This window comes from Tinamus guttatus, unplaced genomic scaffold (genome assembly GCF_059628265.1).
Source record: "Tinamus guttatus ecotype Peru unplaced genomic scaffold, ASM5962826v1 Tinamus_guttatus_pri_ptg000291l, whole genome shotgun sequence".
Classification (NCBI taxonomy): Eukaryota; Metazoa; Chordata; class Aves; order Tinamiformes; family Tinamidae; genus Tinamus; species Tinamus guttatus.
The window spans coordinates 2,695,487-2,715,493 of record NW_028288825.1 but is presented as its reverse complement, the minus strand read 5'-3'; the positions used below and the strand labels follow the sequence as shown (position 1 = coordinate 2,715,493).

Below are 20,007 nucleotides of genomic sequence, written 5' to 3'. Positions count from 1 at the left end.
CCTGGGGAGCCCATCACCCAAAGCCATTACCTGGCTGCACAGGTCGGTGCATTAAACGCATGTGACTCAGATACGGTGCTCGAGTCCTTCGGCTTGAGCAACAAAACGGTTCAAACCAGCTTCAGTCATTGTAGGAGCTGCACCGCTAAAATAAATAACCATCCCCGGAAAGATGGTAACGACACACGCTCAAAATCATGTCGGTGCCTTCGGTAACATCACTGGCTTATAGCTGCCCTGGCTCTTGTTAGACATAATGTCTTAAACATACACTCACACATACATGGAATTGCATGTGCAACACGTACTTTATCTCCCATCCTTGTTTGGACCCGAACGCTGCGCGCAGCCACATCTGGGAAGTGCAGATGTTCCCGAGCTCTTCCAGCCTCGCCAGCTCACACAGCTCCACTGGACGTCACCGTCATTGATCCTGCTCGTCAGGCGGCCCGGCTGGAACGCGAGCAAGGAGAAACCTTGACGATCAAATGCAAAATTAAAAGAGAGGGAGAAAAAATGTCCCAAAGCCTTAAGAGCCTAAGTAGTCTATTGCTCACACAACGTTTTCCCTTGGCAAAGAAAGGAGCACATGTGGTGGGCTCGGCCGTGTCATTCGATCCGGCCCGGGAAGGTGTTCGCGTAGTGTGAAGAGGAGAAGGGTGTGAAGTCTGCACAGGCCAGCCCAGAAAACGAGCCCCGCGAGCGCCCCGAAAGGCCGCAACGCCGAGGGGAAGCGGAGGGCATCCAGAACGGGTTGGATTTCCATTAGGCTGGAGCAGGTCTTGCAACGTGGGATGGAACTTGTGCTCTGTGCAGGCCGGCGCGTAGCTGCCGGTGCAGGACGAGGGGCCGGCACGGCCCGGAGACGCGGCCTGGCACTCCGAGGCCGCCTTGGCCTCGCGTCCTTTTCCACACGGACAAGCGGACACAGCGTGAGGCTCAAGCAGAGCGGTGCTTCCTGATGGCCAAACGCCCCCAGCTCCTGCTGCCCTCCAAAATAAGAGGCCTCAACACGGACCCATCGGTGCGGGCGGCGGGACCCTCCAATGCCCCCGGTGCCAGCAGCACAACCAGCCGGGAATCCCGGCCGGGAATCGGGGCCTGTGCCAGGGCTCGGCGCCCGCGGGAGCCGTCGCCAGCCCCTCTCCAATTAATCAAGTTCCCGTACTGATTAACAGCATGATTCATGTCTCTCGTTAGGCGCACGCAGAAACAAACAAGGCTGTATTTCAAGGCCGCGGGCTTAATGGTTAAAATAAATACCTTCCAAACTTCTATTTTCAAGTAGCTGAACCTTTTCCACCTTTACAACTAATTCAGACTTCCTTCAAATTATTTTTCTAAGTAATATAACAATTTGTTTTTCATTAGAGCTTGTCAAAGCCGGACTTTGGTTTATTTTGAGAGAAACCAGCGCTCTCCAGAAACTGTTTAGTACAATTTGAATGACGCCCAAAGGGGTTATTGCAGCCACAATCAAAATAGAGTTTACAGCACTGGCCAGGGGTGACACTTTATTTAATGATTAAAAAAAAAAGGAAAAAAAAGAAAAGAAAAGAAACCCCTCCAGCCCCCTGAATCAGAAGCTAATTAAATGCACTCCCATGGCTAACAGTAAGTGTTTCTAAGTCGCTCTGACTACTGCAAAATGCAGGGACTTAACTTGTTGCTAACTAATACCAGACCCGTCCCCGCGCGCTGCCCGCGGCGCCGCCCGGGCCCGGGACCATCGCGCTGGCCTGGAGCCCAGCGCGGGCTGCGACGGGGCAGCCTGGGCACCGCCTGCCCACGCTGCAGGTTTCAGCTTGGATTTTCACTTGGTATGGAAGGTGGCTTAATGGGAAGCACCGATCCGGCCCGTAAGGCCTCTGAATTCCCGTTCCTTGGGGAAAGCCGAGCGGAGCGGCGGCAGCCCGAGGACAGCGGGGACACGGGGTGCGTGTCGGAGCGCAGACCCACCCGGAGCCGCTGCATGGATTCCGGGGAGGATGTCAGGGCGCATCCCTGGCCCTTCCGTGCACTCCGTGAGCCGGGAAGCGCCGGGCTCCGGGCACGACGTGTCCCCGAGCTGACGGCACAACCTGGCGGGAAAGGCTGCGCTCCTCAACGGGCACCAAGTCCTGCTCCTCCTGGCACGGGCCGGGCCTTGGCCTCCTGCTCTGCCGGCCGATCCGAGGCAGGATGGATTTGGAGGTTTGAAACTCTCCCACTTGCTGAACATCCCAGCTGTGCCCCATGACAGCGTCACCATGGGGGCCAGGACACATTTTGTTATATTTTCACCCTAGCTCCTTCGGCCGCCCCGGCCCCCTCGTGCAGGCAGACCTGCGCGCCAGTTCGCAGGGGCACGGGGGCTTTTTCCTGAGCTTTTGGCTTTCCCCGTCTTCCCCTCGTCCCGCGCTCTGCCAAGCCGGGTAATTTTAGAGCCCGGCTCCAGGAGCCAAGAAACACGTTTGCCGGAGCGAGCCGTGCACGAGACGCCGTGGAAAACACGCGGCCTCTGGGCGGCAGGAGCCAGCGCGGGGCCGGGCTCCGCTGCCGACCCTGGACCCGCTCCCCTTGACGTCACCCGTGGCCTGCAGGACGCCTGAGGACACCATCTTCCACCTCTGGACACTAATGACCACACTCTGGACCTGGTTCATGCCGAACCTGGATGTGCATTTGGTCCTTAGGGACATTTGTGGGTCAGACCCCCATGACCACTACGAAATCGGCCACCGGGTACCATCAGACTCCAGAATCACTCACCAAAGCCACTTGTGAAACATTCACTGGGGCCACCACAACCACCTCTAGCTGGAGCTGCAGCTTTCGCATGCACCAGCTGTGTTAATTTAAAGATGAATAAAAAAGAAGAAAAGAAGAAAACCCTGCCCCCTAAATCAGAAGCTAATTAAATGCACTCCTATGGCTAACAGTAAGTGTTTCTGAGTCGCTCTGACTACTGCAAAATGCAAGGACTTCACTCGTTTGGTTTCAGATACCACCTCTGGGTCCCGGCATCTCCACGAACACGGCTCTGCCTCGACACAGCGGCTGCAAACTCTGCCCAAACTTCCCAGGAAGGACAAAAATAAACGGTAGCGAGAAGCTGTCCGTGTTTGGCGAGCCCTCAGAAACACCCCTGGCGATACACGAGCAAAGGGCCAACCCCGCCGTGGGCTTCCTTGGAGATTTCTGTGCCTGAGGTTGAACATTTCACACCAGGCTGTTTTTACAGGGCTGTTGAGCAGAGCTGAGGAGCGAAGGAGCCGAGTTATCCGTCTCTCCTCCGGTTTTATTCCTGGCAAGGACAATTTGCAGCAGTGTTGCTCGGCACGTCGAGTCTGGCACCTGCTCACAATAAATCCCTAACGATGCTGAAAAGCTAAACGTCCAGTTAGTTTAATTTCTGTTTTAGCTTCGGGTTTCTACGTACCGTAAATGCTAGAAAGAATGTTTTTTTAAAAACAACGCTGCATATTTACCTTGGAGATGCTCTCTAGTTGGCTGCCCTTCCTCTACCATTTCGCCCTGCGTGCAGGGAGATGCACTGAGTGCACCGAGGCCAACGGGGAGACCTTTGTGCCAACCGCGATCCCTGCGGAAGGTCCTTTGCACGTGGGATGGGTCCATGTGCTCCCTGGGCCTCGGAAACCCCAAGGGTCCGAATCCCAGCAGGCACTGAAGGAAGAAAGGAGCCTCCTGGGCTGATGTTAACCGTGCGGACCACGCTGGGAGCCTCGTGTGACACTGACATCTCCGTGTGACGCGCGGCTCGGAAAGGCCCTTGCAGCCGAGGAAGAGCCTGGTCCCAAAGCTTCCCCCTCACGGCCATCTCTTCACGCTGCAAACATCTTCTCCCAGGAGCCTGGGCTTTCAAGCAGCAATTAAGGGGTCAGAAGAGCCCAGTGCAAGGTCTCAACGCTGGGAGAAGGGATCCAAGAGGAATTGCAGGATCCTGCAGGACGTTTTCCCGCTGCTCACCTTTGATCCTGGCAAACATGCTCTGGGCGCTGCGAGTCCATTGGGAATCTCTCTGTGTGCAGATGTCCTGCAAAAACTGCCCCCTCAGCTGCAAATCAGCGTGCCCTCCCCAATCTGCTCATTAGCAACCACGAATAACGATTCGCCTAACGGGAACTGGCCAGCATTCAACACACTCCTTGTTTTTTCATTTTATTAAATCAAAGTCTATTTATATCGAGTGACTTGCAAGAAGTAAGACCCTTGGGCTTGCAGGGGAATTATTAAAGATGAAAAAGCAGCCAAAGGGGGAGATTTCTGGAAGCTCAGGTTAGGGGCTCCCGTGTCAGCACAGGCAGAGCCCAAAGAGCTCTCCGAAACCGCAGCCCTAGGATCCCCGCACGGCGGGGCCGTTCCAGGGCTCCCGTGCCCGTTTAGGGATTTGCTGAGCTCTCCTATTGCTGCAATACCACCGGGACACAAGCTGGGAGGGACAAAGAGCACCACGGCACGAACCCCCACGTGAAAGAGGCAAGAAGAGTAAATTCACACTTGAAAATGAGACCGTTTCTTTTTTTCTTTTCAGCAGGACTTTTTCTGGGCTCCTGACAAAGCAATATTCTCCAGGCCAGTTGGAATCTGGAAAAATACACTTACTCAAGCTAGCCACCATGACTCCAATAACAATTATAAAATGTCCAATAAAACTTGCATGTAATGTCAATTCAAATCTTGAAAAGCAGAATTAAGTGGTATATCAACATTAAACTTTATTGCTTCCTTTGCAGAGCAGAGGTATTGTCAATAAAAGTCATTCTGAATGAAGAAAAGGGCAGTAAATATTAAATAAACAGGTTTTTGTTGAAATGCTATAAATGCACCAGAGCCGCACGTTACACTGGGACCCTTTCTCCCTTTGCAGACTCCCCTCATGATAGAAACAAGTCAGTAATTGCAAACTATCAATAAAGCACCAATTAAAGGGCGGTTAGATGCATGCATTTACAATATGTCACTGTGGGCCTTTATTGTATGCAGTTTGCTTGCTCAGATCGCCCTGGCTCCACTGCAGCCTCTGAAGTTCTCCAGCTCGGGGATGGGAATGGGACAGGGCTGCTTCGTTTTCCGAAGCCCTTCGCCATGGTCCTTTCTTGGTTTATTTGCCCTAAAACCCAGCAGTCACCATCCACGTCCCTGCTGTTTCCACTAAGCTGATTTCCATCTGTCCCCGTGCTCAGAGATATTTTCCTTGCCCATGGAAGAGCAGGCAGGTTCTCTGAACCTCCTCCTCCTGCACGGCCACCACAAGCAAAGCTGTCCTATTAATCCCAGACAGAGCAGAGCTGTCCTATTAATCCCAGATGGAGCCAGGAGCCGAGACGTCCTTGACGCCCTCGCTCTGCTCCTGAGCAGGGACCTCCAGCTCAGCCGAGAAGCTCCCTGCCACCAAAGGAGCAGAGGTCCCAGGTCCTGCAGCAGCCGGACACGGCAGGACACGTTTCAGACTCAGGGAGGGCAGCAGCCGCCTCTGTGCGAACGCACAAATCCCTCGGCTTTTTATGTCAGCCCTTTAAAATCTGATCAGCATTTTTGTGGTTTACCAATACAGTTTATAAGCTGTTCTCCAGTTTAATCATGGCACGTATTTACAGGAAGCAGCAACGGCTCCACTGTATGGATTTCATGATGCTGCAGCGACGCTGAAGAAACGCAGCAGGAAGCCCCCGCTGGAGGCTGCGCATCTGCAGGCCGGGCTGCCTGCAGTGTCCTGGGCAGGGGACAACGACGGGACCAGGGAAGGACGCGCTCAGGGTCTCCTGCTCTCTGCCTTTTGCACAAATTCACTTATTTAATGTAAAGAAAAAACTCAACAACTGGAACGCGAATGTTATCGCTTCGTGAATCAAGGATTTTCACTATGAACCTTTGCAAACCTGGCGCTCATGAAAATCAGAATGCAAACGTTTTCAGAGAAAACATTAAATATCTAATTCCCTCCAAAGAGTGAAATACGCTGTCTGAAAAAAAAATACTTGTGGAGAACTTGTAAATATTCCTTCAGGCTCTCCCCAACCTTCAGTCCAAGTCGGGGCTGTCTCAGAATCAGACTCTTTGCCCTGGTCCCTGAGCCAACATGTCAGCATCCATCTGCACCACAGGAGAGGCCTTAGGCCGTCCGAACCCCTAGGATTTCCTGGGCAAAAGCGTGAGCCCGAGAAAGCAAAGCCGGGAGCGCCTCACCTGGAAGAGGATCTGCAGGACGCCGTGTACGATGCACATGCGCCGCCCGAGGAAGACGAAGAAGGGCACCACCAGCTCGATGAAGTGGTTGAACAACGTCTCAAAGCGGTGGAACCACCACGGGGAGCGATGCATGAAGTAGGCTATAGGGTTGGGCACCGGCTGGGTCTGCAAGAGGAAGGAGAAGAGGTGTCACCTGGAGCCCAGCCCCTTTTCCAGCCCCTTCAACTTTTTTTCCCATGAAAAACAAAGGCAGTTTTAAATCAAAGCATCTTTTAAAAAACGAGAGTTTTAACTTTCTCCTGTGTTTTCCATTATAACCCCAAAAACCCATCCAGCTGCAAGGAAACCCACTGCTAGGTAATACCGAAGCGTTGCTCAACACCGAGCCACGCTAAATCATTCCTCGGAAGTGCTGAGCCCATCCGAGCAGCTCTGGGATAGCGGAGCCGAGGCAAAGCCTTTCCCAGGGTCAGGCAGCGGGTCGCGCGGAGCCACGAATGGAAACCAGACTTGCGCGCCGAGGAGATCCGCTTTCCGAATGTTTAAATTTGAAATAAATGTGGTGGTGGCGTTGCTTTCCAAAATCATAATTCAGGAGAGGAAAGTATAATTCCTCTAAACATACTATATTGGTTTAAGATATTTGCATGCTGGCCTGGGGACAATATTTTTCTTCTATCGGCCTGATTTTTTTTGACTGGGAAACCTTCCACCCAGTACAATATTCTACAAAGAGAGATTCTACAAATCCTGATACCTTAATGACGACAACACATAGAAATGCTGCAGTTTGAACAAAAAGGAGGCAACAATTTACCTCAGCAGTCTAACCAAAGCCTTGCGTGCAGCCTCACTAGCAGGGCCCAACACTTCCGCTGAAGGGGAAACGGGGCAAAAAAGCAGCAAAGCAGTTAAGAAATCCAAGGCGGGTTAATAATGTGCTCCCTGATATGGTGGCGTTTCCATCCTTCACGTTTCCATCCTTCACGTCTCGGCACTGACATTACCAAGGTGGTAGCGGCAAGACAAGATGGCTGACAGGGCTCATTTCCCGCCACCGCCGCGGACGCCACGGTAACGCGGGGCCCCTTGGCGCTCGCTCTGACACACGGCGAGAAACACGGCCGATAAGGGAAAATCAATAAAAGAACAGTAAAACTGGGCCTTCTGCGTCAGCTCGGGCGCAGTATAATAAACCTCCTGCCTCCCTCACACCTCCAGCAGCCGGGGAGAAACTGCCCTGCAAATGTGTTTTGAAATGAGATTGGGGAAAATTAATTCCATAATTCACGGGACAGATTTGTAACGTGTGAGTTCGGGGCGAGATTCGGTCGGGGCTGCCCGCACTGATAAATGGAGTCGCCGCGGCCAGCTCAGCGTGTTCTCTGGCTTGTATCTAGCAGGTTTTATGAGGGCTGGTAACAGATTCTAAAAATATGCACAATAAACTGTTTTTTCTCCCTAAGGGGTCGATGGTTTAATTATGTTCTTAGTGAGAACCATTAAAGTGCTAAGTACCTGAATTCTCCTAATTTACTAAACTATATGCTACTAAAACCCAACAGAAGGCTATTATACACCAGAGCAAGGGCTCTTCTCTGGGACTGTAAATGCCCCTGCTCTCTCCTCAAGTCCTTTTTCCTTATGGGCATGGCCCACGTTACACAAACTCCAATGTAGTCTTTAATCCCGCCTTAGATACCCCATCGCGGGCTAGGAAAACCTCCCGGTTCTCCTGCCTGTGCGTGTGGAAACAAACCCTGCCTTATCCTTGAGCAACCCACCGGGTTGTCCCTTCAGCACGCGGGGCTTTGGGAATAAAGATGGAGCGTAGGGAAAACTCTGTCCTCTTGGATGAGGAGGAGCTGGGAGGCATCTCAAGGTGGTTTTGTCCTTTGTCGTGGTGGATTTTACCTTTCCGTCCCCATGCAGGTGGCTTGTGTCCTCGGGCGTCCCCGTTGGGCATCTCCACAGCTCCAACTTTTGGCTCCATGAAAATCAATGCAAGCACAAAATATTCTTGGACACTCAGGATGCTGCAATTCATTTTTACTTTGAAAAGTACCTCCTGAACCACGGTCCCAAACCAGAGTGCAGATAACCATGGGAAAAATCTTGAAAAACGCCCCAGGAATAAATGATGAGAACCAAGTATTCAATCAAAATAAATGGGATTATCTTGGCCTAACGGACACTTTATTAACAGTGCGTGGGCACCCGGAGGCTCCAGCAGTCAGAGGAGAGGCCGTCCTTGGCACAAACAGGAAGGTGTGAAGAGCAGCAGTGCCCTGTCAAGGCAAATGGAAAACCACGCTGAGAATTATTATTAAATGCTCTCCTGCATGTGGCTACACCGTCCCGACGAGCACAGAGCGCAGCGTCCTGACGCACCGAGGTGCCAGCTCAGCTTCAAAGGAAAGCACTGAATTCTCTAGTGCTTCGGACCAAAAAAAATAAGAGTTTCTCCACTGCAGAGGATTATTGAATCAATGGGATTCAGAGGCTGCTTCTCAGCCAGGCTACCGCCCTTCAGATCTTGACCTTCCTCATGCAGCATCTGTACATCAAAGTCCTGCTTGCCAAAACCCGAGCTCCTGTGGCCCGGGAAGGAGGGTAGGGAGTTGACAGTCGGGTCCCTTCTCCCGCTGCCGGCACGTGGGAGGATCCGCTTCGTCGATGAAGCCTCTCGGGGGGTTCCACAGACACCGACTTTTGCAAAATACCCTCTTTGTGAAGCAGGGGAGGACGTCGAGGCCCTGCGTCCTTCGCTTGTGGAGCTCGGTGGTGCGCACCTTAAGGGTGCAGCTTGCCTGGCTGATGAGCAACACAGATTTTGCATGAAGATATATATAAATATATGTGCGTGTACATATATATATATATATAGAGAGAGAGGCTATGATTCTGAGCAGTTATCCTATGTAAACCTCTGCTGCAGTTGCATGCAAGCATTAACATTCACACATGCATTTTTATGCATGCACACAAGTTGCAGTGTGCATGCTCCTAACATACTTTTGTATACAACAGCTAATCCAGTTAAAAATAGCCCCTTTGAAACCTTCCCGTTATTAATGTAGTTCCAATCAAAAAAAAAATTAAAAAGTTGCATCTGTCTTAAAACACACGGAGCTCTAACGTCTAGGTGGTCATCTCTTCAGCAATGCAACATCAAAACAATTAAGTCTTGATAGATCTACCAAAATGAAAAGTCACCTATATTTCTTGCCGGGCAGAGCTTCCCTTGTCCGCTCAATAGTAATATTCAGTTCATAGAAAAACATACTGGAATCTGCCTGCTTTAAGACAGCAACCCAAGCCAAGGAGATGTGTGTTTGACTCGGTGCCAGCACGACCATAAAATGTTGGCAATTTAGTAGAGACGTAGTGCCGCGCCACTCTCCCAAAGGACCTAAATAAACTTCAGATGTAGAACATATATTTTTACTTTTTATATATATAAATCTGCTGTTTCATTTTTAACTCCTTTCCCCAGCCTTCCCTGTGTCTAAGACTTTTCAAAGCTGAAACAGGTCCCTCCTCCTGGCTGAGCGAAGCCTCAGCAATGAAAAGTTAAAAGCATGAAAAATTGGAGAAATGATTCACGTCTGGGCATTGGGTTTCTCGCGGAGCGCCGGCTGCACATGCGGCTGCAAGGGGAGAGGGGCCTGGGCGAACGTTCTGCCGTGCAGTTTTACGCCTCCCTCCGCGTTCGGAAACATCCCGCGGGATTCTCCTCGCCCTTGCTGCACTTGCGAAGTCCCCGGCGCAGCGGGGACCTTCCCGTGACGTTCAGCGAGGCCACACGTTTCACTGGGGGTACATTTCCATGGCAGTTTTGGAATTCCAGCACGTTGGGTGGGGGCACGGAGATCTGTAGCGGCACTGTTTGCTTTTCCAGCCTGCACCCTTGGTCAGAGCTCCCCTCCTCCAGTAATAAAGACCACATTTCCACGGCCCACAGCGTACCTGTTTATTGACTCTGTTCCTACATAGCATGCCTTGGAGCTGCTTGCTGTATATAGAGTTAATTGTGGATGTGTTACAGATTCACCTATTTATTCTGTACATTCTTGGAGGGGTCCAGAGCTAAAATTACACAAGGAGCTGCAGAACTGCTCAGGCTATTTATTTGTTCAAAATCCCTTCAAAATAATTAGCAGGGCCTGGAACAGACATCTCGGCTCTGGTGGGGTCGGAAGACTCCGGGGCTACCGACTGTGGATTCCTTATTGCCCGTGGAAGGGCCTGTTCATCGGCAGCGCCAGGACGGGACCCGTCCGGCTCGGGAGGCGCCTTGGTGACAAAGCAGGGCTAGGGGACATCGGCCTTCATGGAGAAGCTCCGAAGAGGAGGCTGAGCCCACACCCGAGGATGGTACCACAGGACATCCCAACCGAGGAGCCGCCAAGAGGATGAGGATGTTGGGGAGCTAATCCCAGCTCTGCAGCCACATCACCGACTCCCTTCCTGCCAAACGGCGTCCCTCGGGATCTGCTCTACAAACCTGTCCATCCAAGCAGGGAGGGAAAAGGCTCCTCCACTCGCATGGGGCATCCGGAGCCTCCACCGAGCCCCCCACACACAAGAGGCAGCTCCTTCATAGAATCATAGAATCACAGAATGCTCAAGGTTGGAAGGGACCTCTAGAGATCATCTAGTCCAACCCCCTGCACACGCAGGGTCACCTAGAGCACGTGGCACAGGGCTGCGTCCAAGCGGGTTTGAAGATCTCCAGAGAAGGAGACTCCACAGCCTCTCTGGGCAGCCTGTTCCAGTGCTCTGGCACCCTCACTGGGAAGAAATTTTTCCTTAAGTTCCTATGGATTTTTTGGTGTTTCAGTTTCCGGCCATTTCCTCTAGTTCTGTTGGTGGCCACCAGTGAAAAGAGGCCGGCCCCATCCTCCTCACTGCCTCCCTTGAGGTACTTCTAGACACTGCTCAGGTCCCCTCTCAGCCTTCTCTTCACCAGCTGAACAGGCCCAGCTCCCTCAGCCTCTCCTCATAGGGCAGATGTTCCAGGCCCCTGATCATCCTTCCCCCTTCCCACCCGAGATCCCGGTTTTTCCCCAAAACGCCCCCAAACCAGAGCCCCAGCCCGTCCCTCGGCCCCGCTCCTCTCCTCGCGCCTCCTCCGCGGTGACGGCCCGGGGCAGCGCTCGCCTTCCTCGCGCACCAATATTTTAAATTGCCATTTAAGAGCATATTGCAACCGTGATCCTTTAATTGGTCACTGTTATGGCTCTCTATTAGAGAAGACAAGTTTTTCCACACAAGGTAAGCCCTTGCGAAAGCACTGAAAATGTTTAAAACCAATCCCCAGGCCTGATATATTTATTATATATTTCTATACATATAAATAATTTCATGAAAAGGGACGTACTGAGTGGAAACTCCATTTAAAATGTGATCCCAGATGGTGGCAAAGCTCTAAAATTGCAAGGCAACATGTAAAGAAAGATTAACGACCTAAAACAGGCACAAATTTATGAGGTGAAAGCCCCTGTAATCCTGGAGAAAAATGATACCAATCGTTAGACTAGACAGCTAGAAAATACCTCTGCTTAGTTCATATGGCCTCTGCCATTTTACATTTTCTTTTCATATACGTTACTTTGGGGTTCATTTAATATTTTCTCCTGTAAGGCAGAGGTACCGCTTTGGTACATGAACACGTCGATGGATTTGCCTGCTCCCAGTGGGTATCCTCCTTTGGCACACGGTAAATCCCACGTCGGGAAGCAGGAATCCTGTCCCACGGATTGCTGCCCGTCCTGGAGGTGCTGGGGGAAGGTCACGCTCTCCCGAATCCTCCGGGACGATTCTCTTTTCGTGCAGGAAGACAACGGAAGCAAAGGGAAGCATCGCCCAGCACGGAGCGCGGCCTCGGCACAGCACGGATCCGAGGGATGGATTCAAAGCTGGGATGGGCTTCCCGTATCCCATGCTGGCGCCTTCATCACGAGGCCGTAACGTGGCCTGAGGTTGCGGTTCTGCCTCACCAAATTCCAGCTAGACCTGCAAGCCTTGATAAATTCCTACTAAGATATTTTTCTAAGAGGATTTTCAACAAATTGGGCTTTTCTGACCAAAAGCCACCAGATCCTTCCAGCAAAGAGGCCCTGGCACGCTCTAGCTGATAACGCAGCTGTCAGCATTAGTTTTCAGAACAATCTGCAAACGGAACAGCATTAAATAAACCCGCTGCGCAGGCAGCGAGCGGCTCCGCTCCAGCAACGTCGGAACACGGGGACTATTTTGGCACGCGGGAGCGTCGGCGACGCCGCAGCGGGATGCGGGACCCGGAGTGGAGACGCGGATGCAGCGCCCAGAGGCACCGCAGGGAAAGAAAGGTCCCACTTTTCCATGCGTAGCCGCGGAGCCCTGCGCTGCGGCCGGGAGCTGCTGCCAACAGATAGAGCTGCTCGACTGCCCACGGGCCACCGGAGCGTTTAGAATCAATTTGAATTTAACTACTAAAAATACAGATCTCGGGCTGCCAAAAACAGCTGAGGCTGAACCTCCAGAGGAGAAATGGTCAGAGGAGGAGGAGGGAAAAATACCGGCGTTAAACAAGAAGACAAGCTTGCATTCAGCCCGGAGCAAGGCCGTCCGCCGCGAGCTCTCCCTGCCGAGGGCTTTTGATAAATTCTATCCAGCAGCTCCGACACGGATCCGGCCAGGATGGAGCTCAGGGAAGCTCTGGTCCCTGGATGGAGCCGCAGAGCGGCCCTGCTGCTGCAGACGCTGCGTTTTCCAGAGCCTCCGAGACCGTCGGCAGCGCCACACTGACACTCCGGAGCCGACGTGCCGCTTTCCGGAAGGAAAATAACATAAATTCTAACTTTCATATTAAAACAAAAACCCCAAACTTGTTCCCAAGGGGTTTTAGATAAAAAACAGGCTGGGTTTCACCGTGGGGCCCCGGGTTGAGGATCCAGCCCTGTGCGTGGGGCCCATGCTCAGACATTTGCACGAGGCTGGAAGGGGTGACCAGGTTGTGAGCTCGGCCACATGCTCCCCGAGCCATAACTTCAATCCTTCCAAATAATAATAAAAACTGCACCAACTCCGAGGGTGGAAAAGAGCTGGTATCATTACGGAAATCCCATCTGATGGGTTCTTCCAGGGTGCTTTAGGCTGTAAGAACCGACAGCTCGGCCACGTTGAATTGCAATTTCCTGACGGGTCTTGCATGGATAGAGCGAAGATGCAACATCCATTGACCCATCCCTTAAACCAGGTGCTCAGTGATGCTCCCAGAACGGCTGCTCGAGCCCTGGAGAGGCCTCAACTCCCACAAAACCCAGGGGACGACGACCGCGGTCCCCGCGACGCAGCTCCCCTTCCAGCCAGGCCCCGTCCCGCTCCAGACGGCCCCGAAACCAAGGCCCAGAGCTCTCCTTCACCTAAAAGCACTTACAACATGGAGCAGAATAAAAGCGGTTCTCTTGTTTGCTTGAAAAAAGAAAGTAAAAAAGATCTGCCCAAGTGTCACAATCTGGAAAGCAGAGATGTTACCTTTAGCATTTAAAAATCTTTGCTAATAAAAGAGAAAAGAGGTAGTTGTTCCAAAGATGCAGCCAAAAAATCCCCATAAATCTTACTTCTGTTTCAGGACTTTTCCCTAGCAACAAAAGATGCGGTTGGGAGGAATTTAGGACAATAAAATTAATTAATTAAGAAACCTCTTATACACAAACTCCTCACCAGAGAGCTGAGTTCAGCAGCCAGCTCCAAACTGCACCTTTCCCGTCATGCAAACAAGCCCTGCACCTTCCAGGGAGGAAATGATTCCAACCACTGTCTTTTTTCTTACTTTTTCTTAGTCAAATGGCCAATACGGGGACTCCTAGCGCCGAGGTGTCCATTTGCTAGGAAGCCACATGAACACACCCAGCGGGACCGATAGAAACATCCAACCTTTGTGCCGGTGCCAGGAAGGGGACCGGACCTCTCTGGCCATTTGGATGCACAAGTCTGTGCTAAATGTCTTCTTCCTGCTCAAGGCCTTCCTTGGGTAAAAATAATAATTTTATATGTTTTTAAGTAAAATTCAGGAGCGGAAGGTCCTTGCTAACCCTCCTGGTGCTGCAGAGGGGTCGGGAAGCGGCTCGATGGCACCGCACGTGGAGCCTCCCGCTCGTGCGATCGCCCTGTTTCCAAACCGAGCTCGCTTCCCCGCTTCTGGAGCGAAAGCAAATACACCCCGCAGACAAATAAATTCCACCCAATAAAAGCGTCGCTCCCTGGTCCCCGCGGACGTAATAAGGCCCTCACACTTGTCCCCGGTTGGAGCGCTCGCAACGCCGCGGTATAAATAAGATCGCTGCCCCGTGCCAAGCGCCTCGCTCTTAATGCGGCCTTTTACCTCCTCTCCTAGCGATAAATAACGCGGCGGAGCCCGCGGCACCGGAGGGTGCCGGCGCTGGCGCCGGGCGGACCGCGCGCCCGGAGCCCGTCTGCAACGGCGACGGATCCCAGCCCTTCCCGTTGCCACAGCGGCTCCCCCCAAATCTTCCCCTTTTCCTTTGCGCCTCCCCCCAGTTCCTTCCCTTTTCGGCTCCCCCCAAATCTTCCCCTTTTCCTTTGCGCCTCCTCCCAATTCTTTCCCTTTTCGGCTCCCCCCAAATCTTCCCCTTTTCCTTTGCGCCTACCCCCAGTTCTTTCCCTTTTCGGCTCCCCCCAAATCTTCCCCTTTTCCTTTGCGCCTACCCCCAGTTCTTTCCCTTTTCGGCTCCCCCCAAATCTTCCCCTTTTCCTTTGCGCCTCCCCCCAGTTCTTTCCCTTTTCGGCTCCCCCCAAATCTTCCCCTTTTCCTTTGCGCCTCCCCCCAGTTCTTTCCCTTTTCGGCTCCCCCCAAATCTTCCCCTTTTCCGTTGAGCTTTCCCCCAATTCTTCCCCTTTTCGGCTCCCCCCAATTCTTCCCCTTTCCCTTTGGGCCTCCTCCCAATTCTTTTCCTTTGCGCCTCCCCGCAGTTCTTTCCCTTTCCCTTTTCGGCTCCCCCCAATTCTTTCCCTTTTCCTCTGAGCCTCCTCCCAGCCCTTTCCCCTTTCCCATTGCAGCTCTCCCACCCTTTCCCCTTTCCCATTGCGGCTCTCCCCAGCCCTTTCCCCTTTCCCATTGCAGCTCTCCCACCCTTTCCCTCTCGCTGCGGCTCCCGCAGCCCTCGCCGCTCCCCGCGCAGCCCCGGCCCTCGCCGCGATCGCCGCAATCCCCCCGCGAGCCCGAACAGAGCCGCATTGAGGCCGGCCCGGGGGCCCGCGCGTCTCCTCGGGCCGCCCCGCGCCGCGGCCGCCCCTCAGACCCGCCGCTGTTTATTTGAGCGGCCGCTTGCGGTCGAGGCCGGTGCCGCCGGTTCCGCGGATTTAGCGCGGGGGGGACGCGGGGGTCCCCGAGCGCGGAGGCCGCCCTGGCCCAACGCCAAACAAGCGGGCGGCCCCGCGCCGCCGTTAACCCTTGCGGCGGTGCCGGGCGGGTGGTTTAGCCTCGAAACCCCCTTTCCTCCCGCCCGGGGCTGCCGTGGGCCCCGTGCGGAGCCAGGGCCTGCGGGCACCGAGGGCGACGCGGACGGAGCGCGAGGAAGCGGCTCGTGCGCGGGCAGGAGAGGCCTCTCCTTGTCCCTAGGCCTCGTCCTTTGGGCAGGGACACTCACCGGGGCCACCCGAGCTCCTGGCGGGATCCCGGTGCTGCCGCGGGCACCCGGAGCGGCCACCCGGCCCCGCTGCGGAGCCGGGGGTGCCAACGTGTCCCACAGAGCAGGCCCACGGCAGCGCTCCGCATCATCCCCGATGGCCTGGCCTGGCTCCAGGTGCTGATCAGCCCCAGATTAAACCATCAAGAGAACTGATGAGCAACCACACCGGGGCCTGCAGCTGGGCATCGTTACCGGCCCCGATGTGAGAGCAGCGCCCCGGGGATGGTGAGAGGGGAGGCCCTGGGGCACTCCCATGTTGTGGCACTGCTGCTCCCGGGTCGCCACCAAAACGGCTGGATCCGATTCCAAACGCAGCTCGCGGGTCCGGAACCAGCTCTGTGCCCCAGAGTGCCTGGGGGCTCCAACCTCACGGGAGGTCTCATTGCAAACAAGTTTGGAATCAATCCACAGTTAAAAGGTGCCCAGCGAATAATATCAAACTGCAGATGAAACACCCTAACTAGTAAGAAGACAGAAAATATGTCTGAAAGATCCATGTCAAACTACCCATCCTGCCTGAATAATAATAAAATAGGGAAAAAATACACCAGGGTTGGCAGTACTGAGTAAGGAAGGCCTTTTTTTTGTTGGTATGTGCTTGAATACAAATTAGGAGGAAATAAATCAACTAGAGGGAATTGACTCTCCTTGTAAATCCTCAGTTCCCCAGCACATCTGGCTGCCCCGTGGCAGCCAGCGCTCAGCCACCCCATGTCCCCCGCTCCCCTGCAATGTATTTATATGTATTTTAAGCAAGGATTTAATAGGAGGATGTGATTTGGCGGGATGAGCTGCACCAGGCAGGGAGGCAGCAGCTCCTGAGAGCGGCCGCCTGCAAAAGCCACCCAGGTCCTGCGTGTGCCCGGGGAGAGGGAATGCTGAGCCGAGCCACACGTTCAGCCCGGGAGACCGCCTGCAGCTTCTTTTTATGCAGAAATGATATATTTTTAATATGTATGTAATTTATGTAAGGTATATATATTTATATGTGTTATACAATGCATGTGTTTGCATAATGCCCGGATGAAGCGAGCCGGCGGGCGCCGACGCTCTGCAACAAGGCGGGTGCAAGGAGAGCGCCGCGTCCTGGCTCCGCGCTAATTCCAGGGCTTGTTCCTCAGCGCAAAAAGAGAAAAAAAAAAGCTGGAAAACCGCCGGAGCAAGAGGAGGAGGGAAAAAATAATAACCAGCCCGACTGTATATTTCTCCTACAAATTCCATGTCCTAACGTGCCTCGCGCGCTGCCCCGGCGGCGTCCAATTTCAATAAATCACGGCAGCGTGCGGGGCAACAGTAGCACAAGTCCTGCTCTCTTTCCATAACGCAGGCAGGTAAAATCCATGCGGAGCCCTGAACAAAATGTCCATTCTTGCCGGTGCTTGGCACGGCCACAAATGACTTTCCGCAGCTCTCCGTGCCCAAGGGCTCGGCATTAAATCCGGCGCGAGCGGCCGCTGTCCGCAAGCAGCTCGGGGAACGCGAGAGCAGCAGGGGGATGAGCCCCCTTCTTGCATCCCCTGTCTCCCACAGGCTCCTTCTGCCCTGCGCTTTATCGCAGCGAGCCGTGGAAATCCCTGGGAAGCGGCAGACGGGAGCAGGAAGCCCCCCAAAGACAAGGTGTAAGTTAAGGTGGGAAAGAACGACACGAAAAGGGACGCGCTGAAGTTCATGGGTTAAATCAGTGGGGAGCGATGGGGAGGATCCCTGCGGATCCCGCTGCTCCCGGCTCCTCCGCAGCCTCCGGGTGACTCGTTTCCCGCGGCCCCGGTTCGGAGCGGGGATGGAGGGAAGGAGGAGCGGGCTCTGCGCCTTTCCCAGCCCCGGCTACTTGGCAAACCTGCCCCAAATAACTCACAGAGAGGCAAACCTGCCCCAAACAACCCCTCAGCTCCTTGCTGTTATTAAGTTACCCCTTGAGCTCGCCACATAAAGCACCTCCGAGACGTTGTGCCTTGCAGAAAATATTTTAAAAAGCAGCTTCTCGCCCACGCAAGCAGCTCCGTGCGCTCAGCGCGTGCACGGGCGCCGACGCTGCTACAACCTGCGTGTTGGTGATTAAACCATTGCCAAGGCGATGCGCTAATTACAATACCATTTACAAATAAGCAAGCCACAAACTAAAATAACAGCAGCTGCCACTCAAACATCTATAGTTCGCCACAGCCAGGAATTTTCTTCTGTATTTGGAGGAGAAAACAGCTAGAAACTGCTCAACCTGGGAGCCCTGTTAGCAACTGCTTGGTCAGAGGAGAGAGAACATCTCCATTAGCTGATCCCCATGGGCTGGACTCAGCGGATCCCTGTGGATTCACATGGACAGTCCTCAGCATCTTGCAGAGCAGCTCCAGAAAGACGTGATCATCATTCCAGGCAGGAATAACGTTGATCGGGCTCAGAAACCAGGGCTCCGTGGTGACGATGCTCCACAATCCACCGTGGTTTTTCGGGATGCCGGCGCTGCTGAGCGGCGCTCGGAGCCTCTCCCTGACCCTTCCCAGCTTCCTCCCGCTTCCTCGCTGCCAACATATGCACCAAAACCGTTCCAATACATTTGCTCAGCGTAAGCAGGACTGCGGCTGATCTTATAAAACTTAATTATGTGAAGGCAATTCCACGTGAATAAAGAAATAAACCAGAGTTTTACAGCTAAAAATGAGAGAGGAAGAGAGGCCTCGGCGGTCTCGGCGCAGAGCAGCAGCTCTCGACACGCAGCTCCCCAGCTCATGCTCCTGCCCCTGCACCCAACACAACCGCGCTGTTGTACCCAGGAACTCGCTGTCCAGCTCTAGGATTTTATCCCCCATCTATAAAGGAACAGCACGTTATTCCCAGCCCCACTTCCCAAGCAATTTGGGTGCCAGGAGGAGCTGGACAGGAAAGGCCTTTGCCCCGGCTGCGGGAGCCCTGTGCAAGCGCTGGGTGAGACGCTGCACAAACGCAGAAAACGGCACAAACGCAGAAAACGGCACTCGAAACCCAACGGAGCCCAGCTGGGAGGCCAGCTGGGAGCAGACCCGGATCACTGCAGTTGACGAGACAATTTTTTCCAAAATCAGGGAACGCTGCGGACGCCGGCACATGGCAGCAATATCTGAATTTCACCCGCTCGCTCCTTAGTACAAAATGACAGTGCCAAAGCCCAAACGCAAAACCCCGCCAAGCAGCCGGGCACAAACACCCCGAATGCAGGTCCTGCTCGTGCCAGGGCGGCTGACACGTCCCTGCGAGCACGGGGGCTCTGCTGCTCCTTGTGACACTTCTGCAGCCTGCACCTTACGTTGCAGATGAGCAGCCCGTCCTCGCCACGGGGCACACAGCCGCTACGGGAATGGGAAGCACAGCCGATGAATAGCGGGAATTACTGAAAGGAATCCAGGAAAAACTGCCATGAGAAATGCACGAACATAAATGAAACGTCCATAGATGTTCTTAAGAAGGAAGACAAAGAACCATCCCTCATATCCAAGTATCCATAGGAATGCATTGGTATTACAAATCTGTTCACATGTATTTCTGGGGCATCAGGAGTGGGAGGCAAAAGGCTGCCCTAGAGCAATGGGAAGGCCCTGCCGGGCGCTGCCCTGTGCCTCCCGCTTCCCAGGCTCCGGAGGGAAGGGAGAGCGGCCGGAGCGGCCCGGGATGGAGGGCGCTTGGGGCACGGAGCACCAGCGAGGAGGGAGCGCAGGCGACCGCGGGCGAGGGGAAAGGGGCTCTGGTTATGGTGCAGGTTGGGGGTTGGCTCGCAGCCCGTGGCTCCAGAACGCAGCCCAACCCTCTGCAGGCTGCAATTCCAGGCTGAGCGCAGGGAGAGAGGGGAAAAGGGGCAGGGAGGATGCGGGGAGGGAGGAGACGCGAGGCCTGGGCTGCCCAGGGGCTGAGCTTCCCCAGAGGGCAGCACTGCATCCCGGTATCCCCAAATCCCTGCATCCCTGTATCCCCACATCCTGGCATCCCCAAATCCCTGCATCCCCAAATCCCTGCATCCCCAAATCCCTGCTCCCTGCATCCCCACATCCCCAAATTCCTGCATCCCTGTATCCTCACATCCCTGCATCTCGGCATCCCCAAATTCCTGCATCCCTGTAACCCCACATCCCGGCATCCCCAAATCCCTGCA

General features: G+C 53.9%; 1 protein-coding gene across 1 annotated transcript in view; it reads right to left on the bottom strand.

Annotated features, from left to right (window-relative positions):
* Positions 1-20,007, bottom strand: part of LMF1 (lipase maturation factor 1) — a 96,691-nt gene that overhangs the window by 41,934 nt on the left and 34,750 nt on the right. Inside the window, exon 3 of the mRNA XM_088527820.1 lies at positions 6,190-6,357. Within this exon, the coding sequence (XP_088383946.1) occupies positions 6,190-6,357 (168 nt within the window). The remainder of the gene's footprint in view (positions 1-6,189; positions 6,358-20,007) is intronic.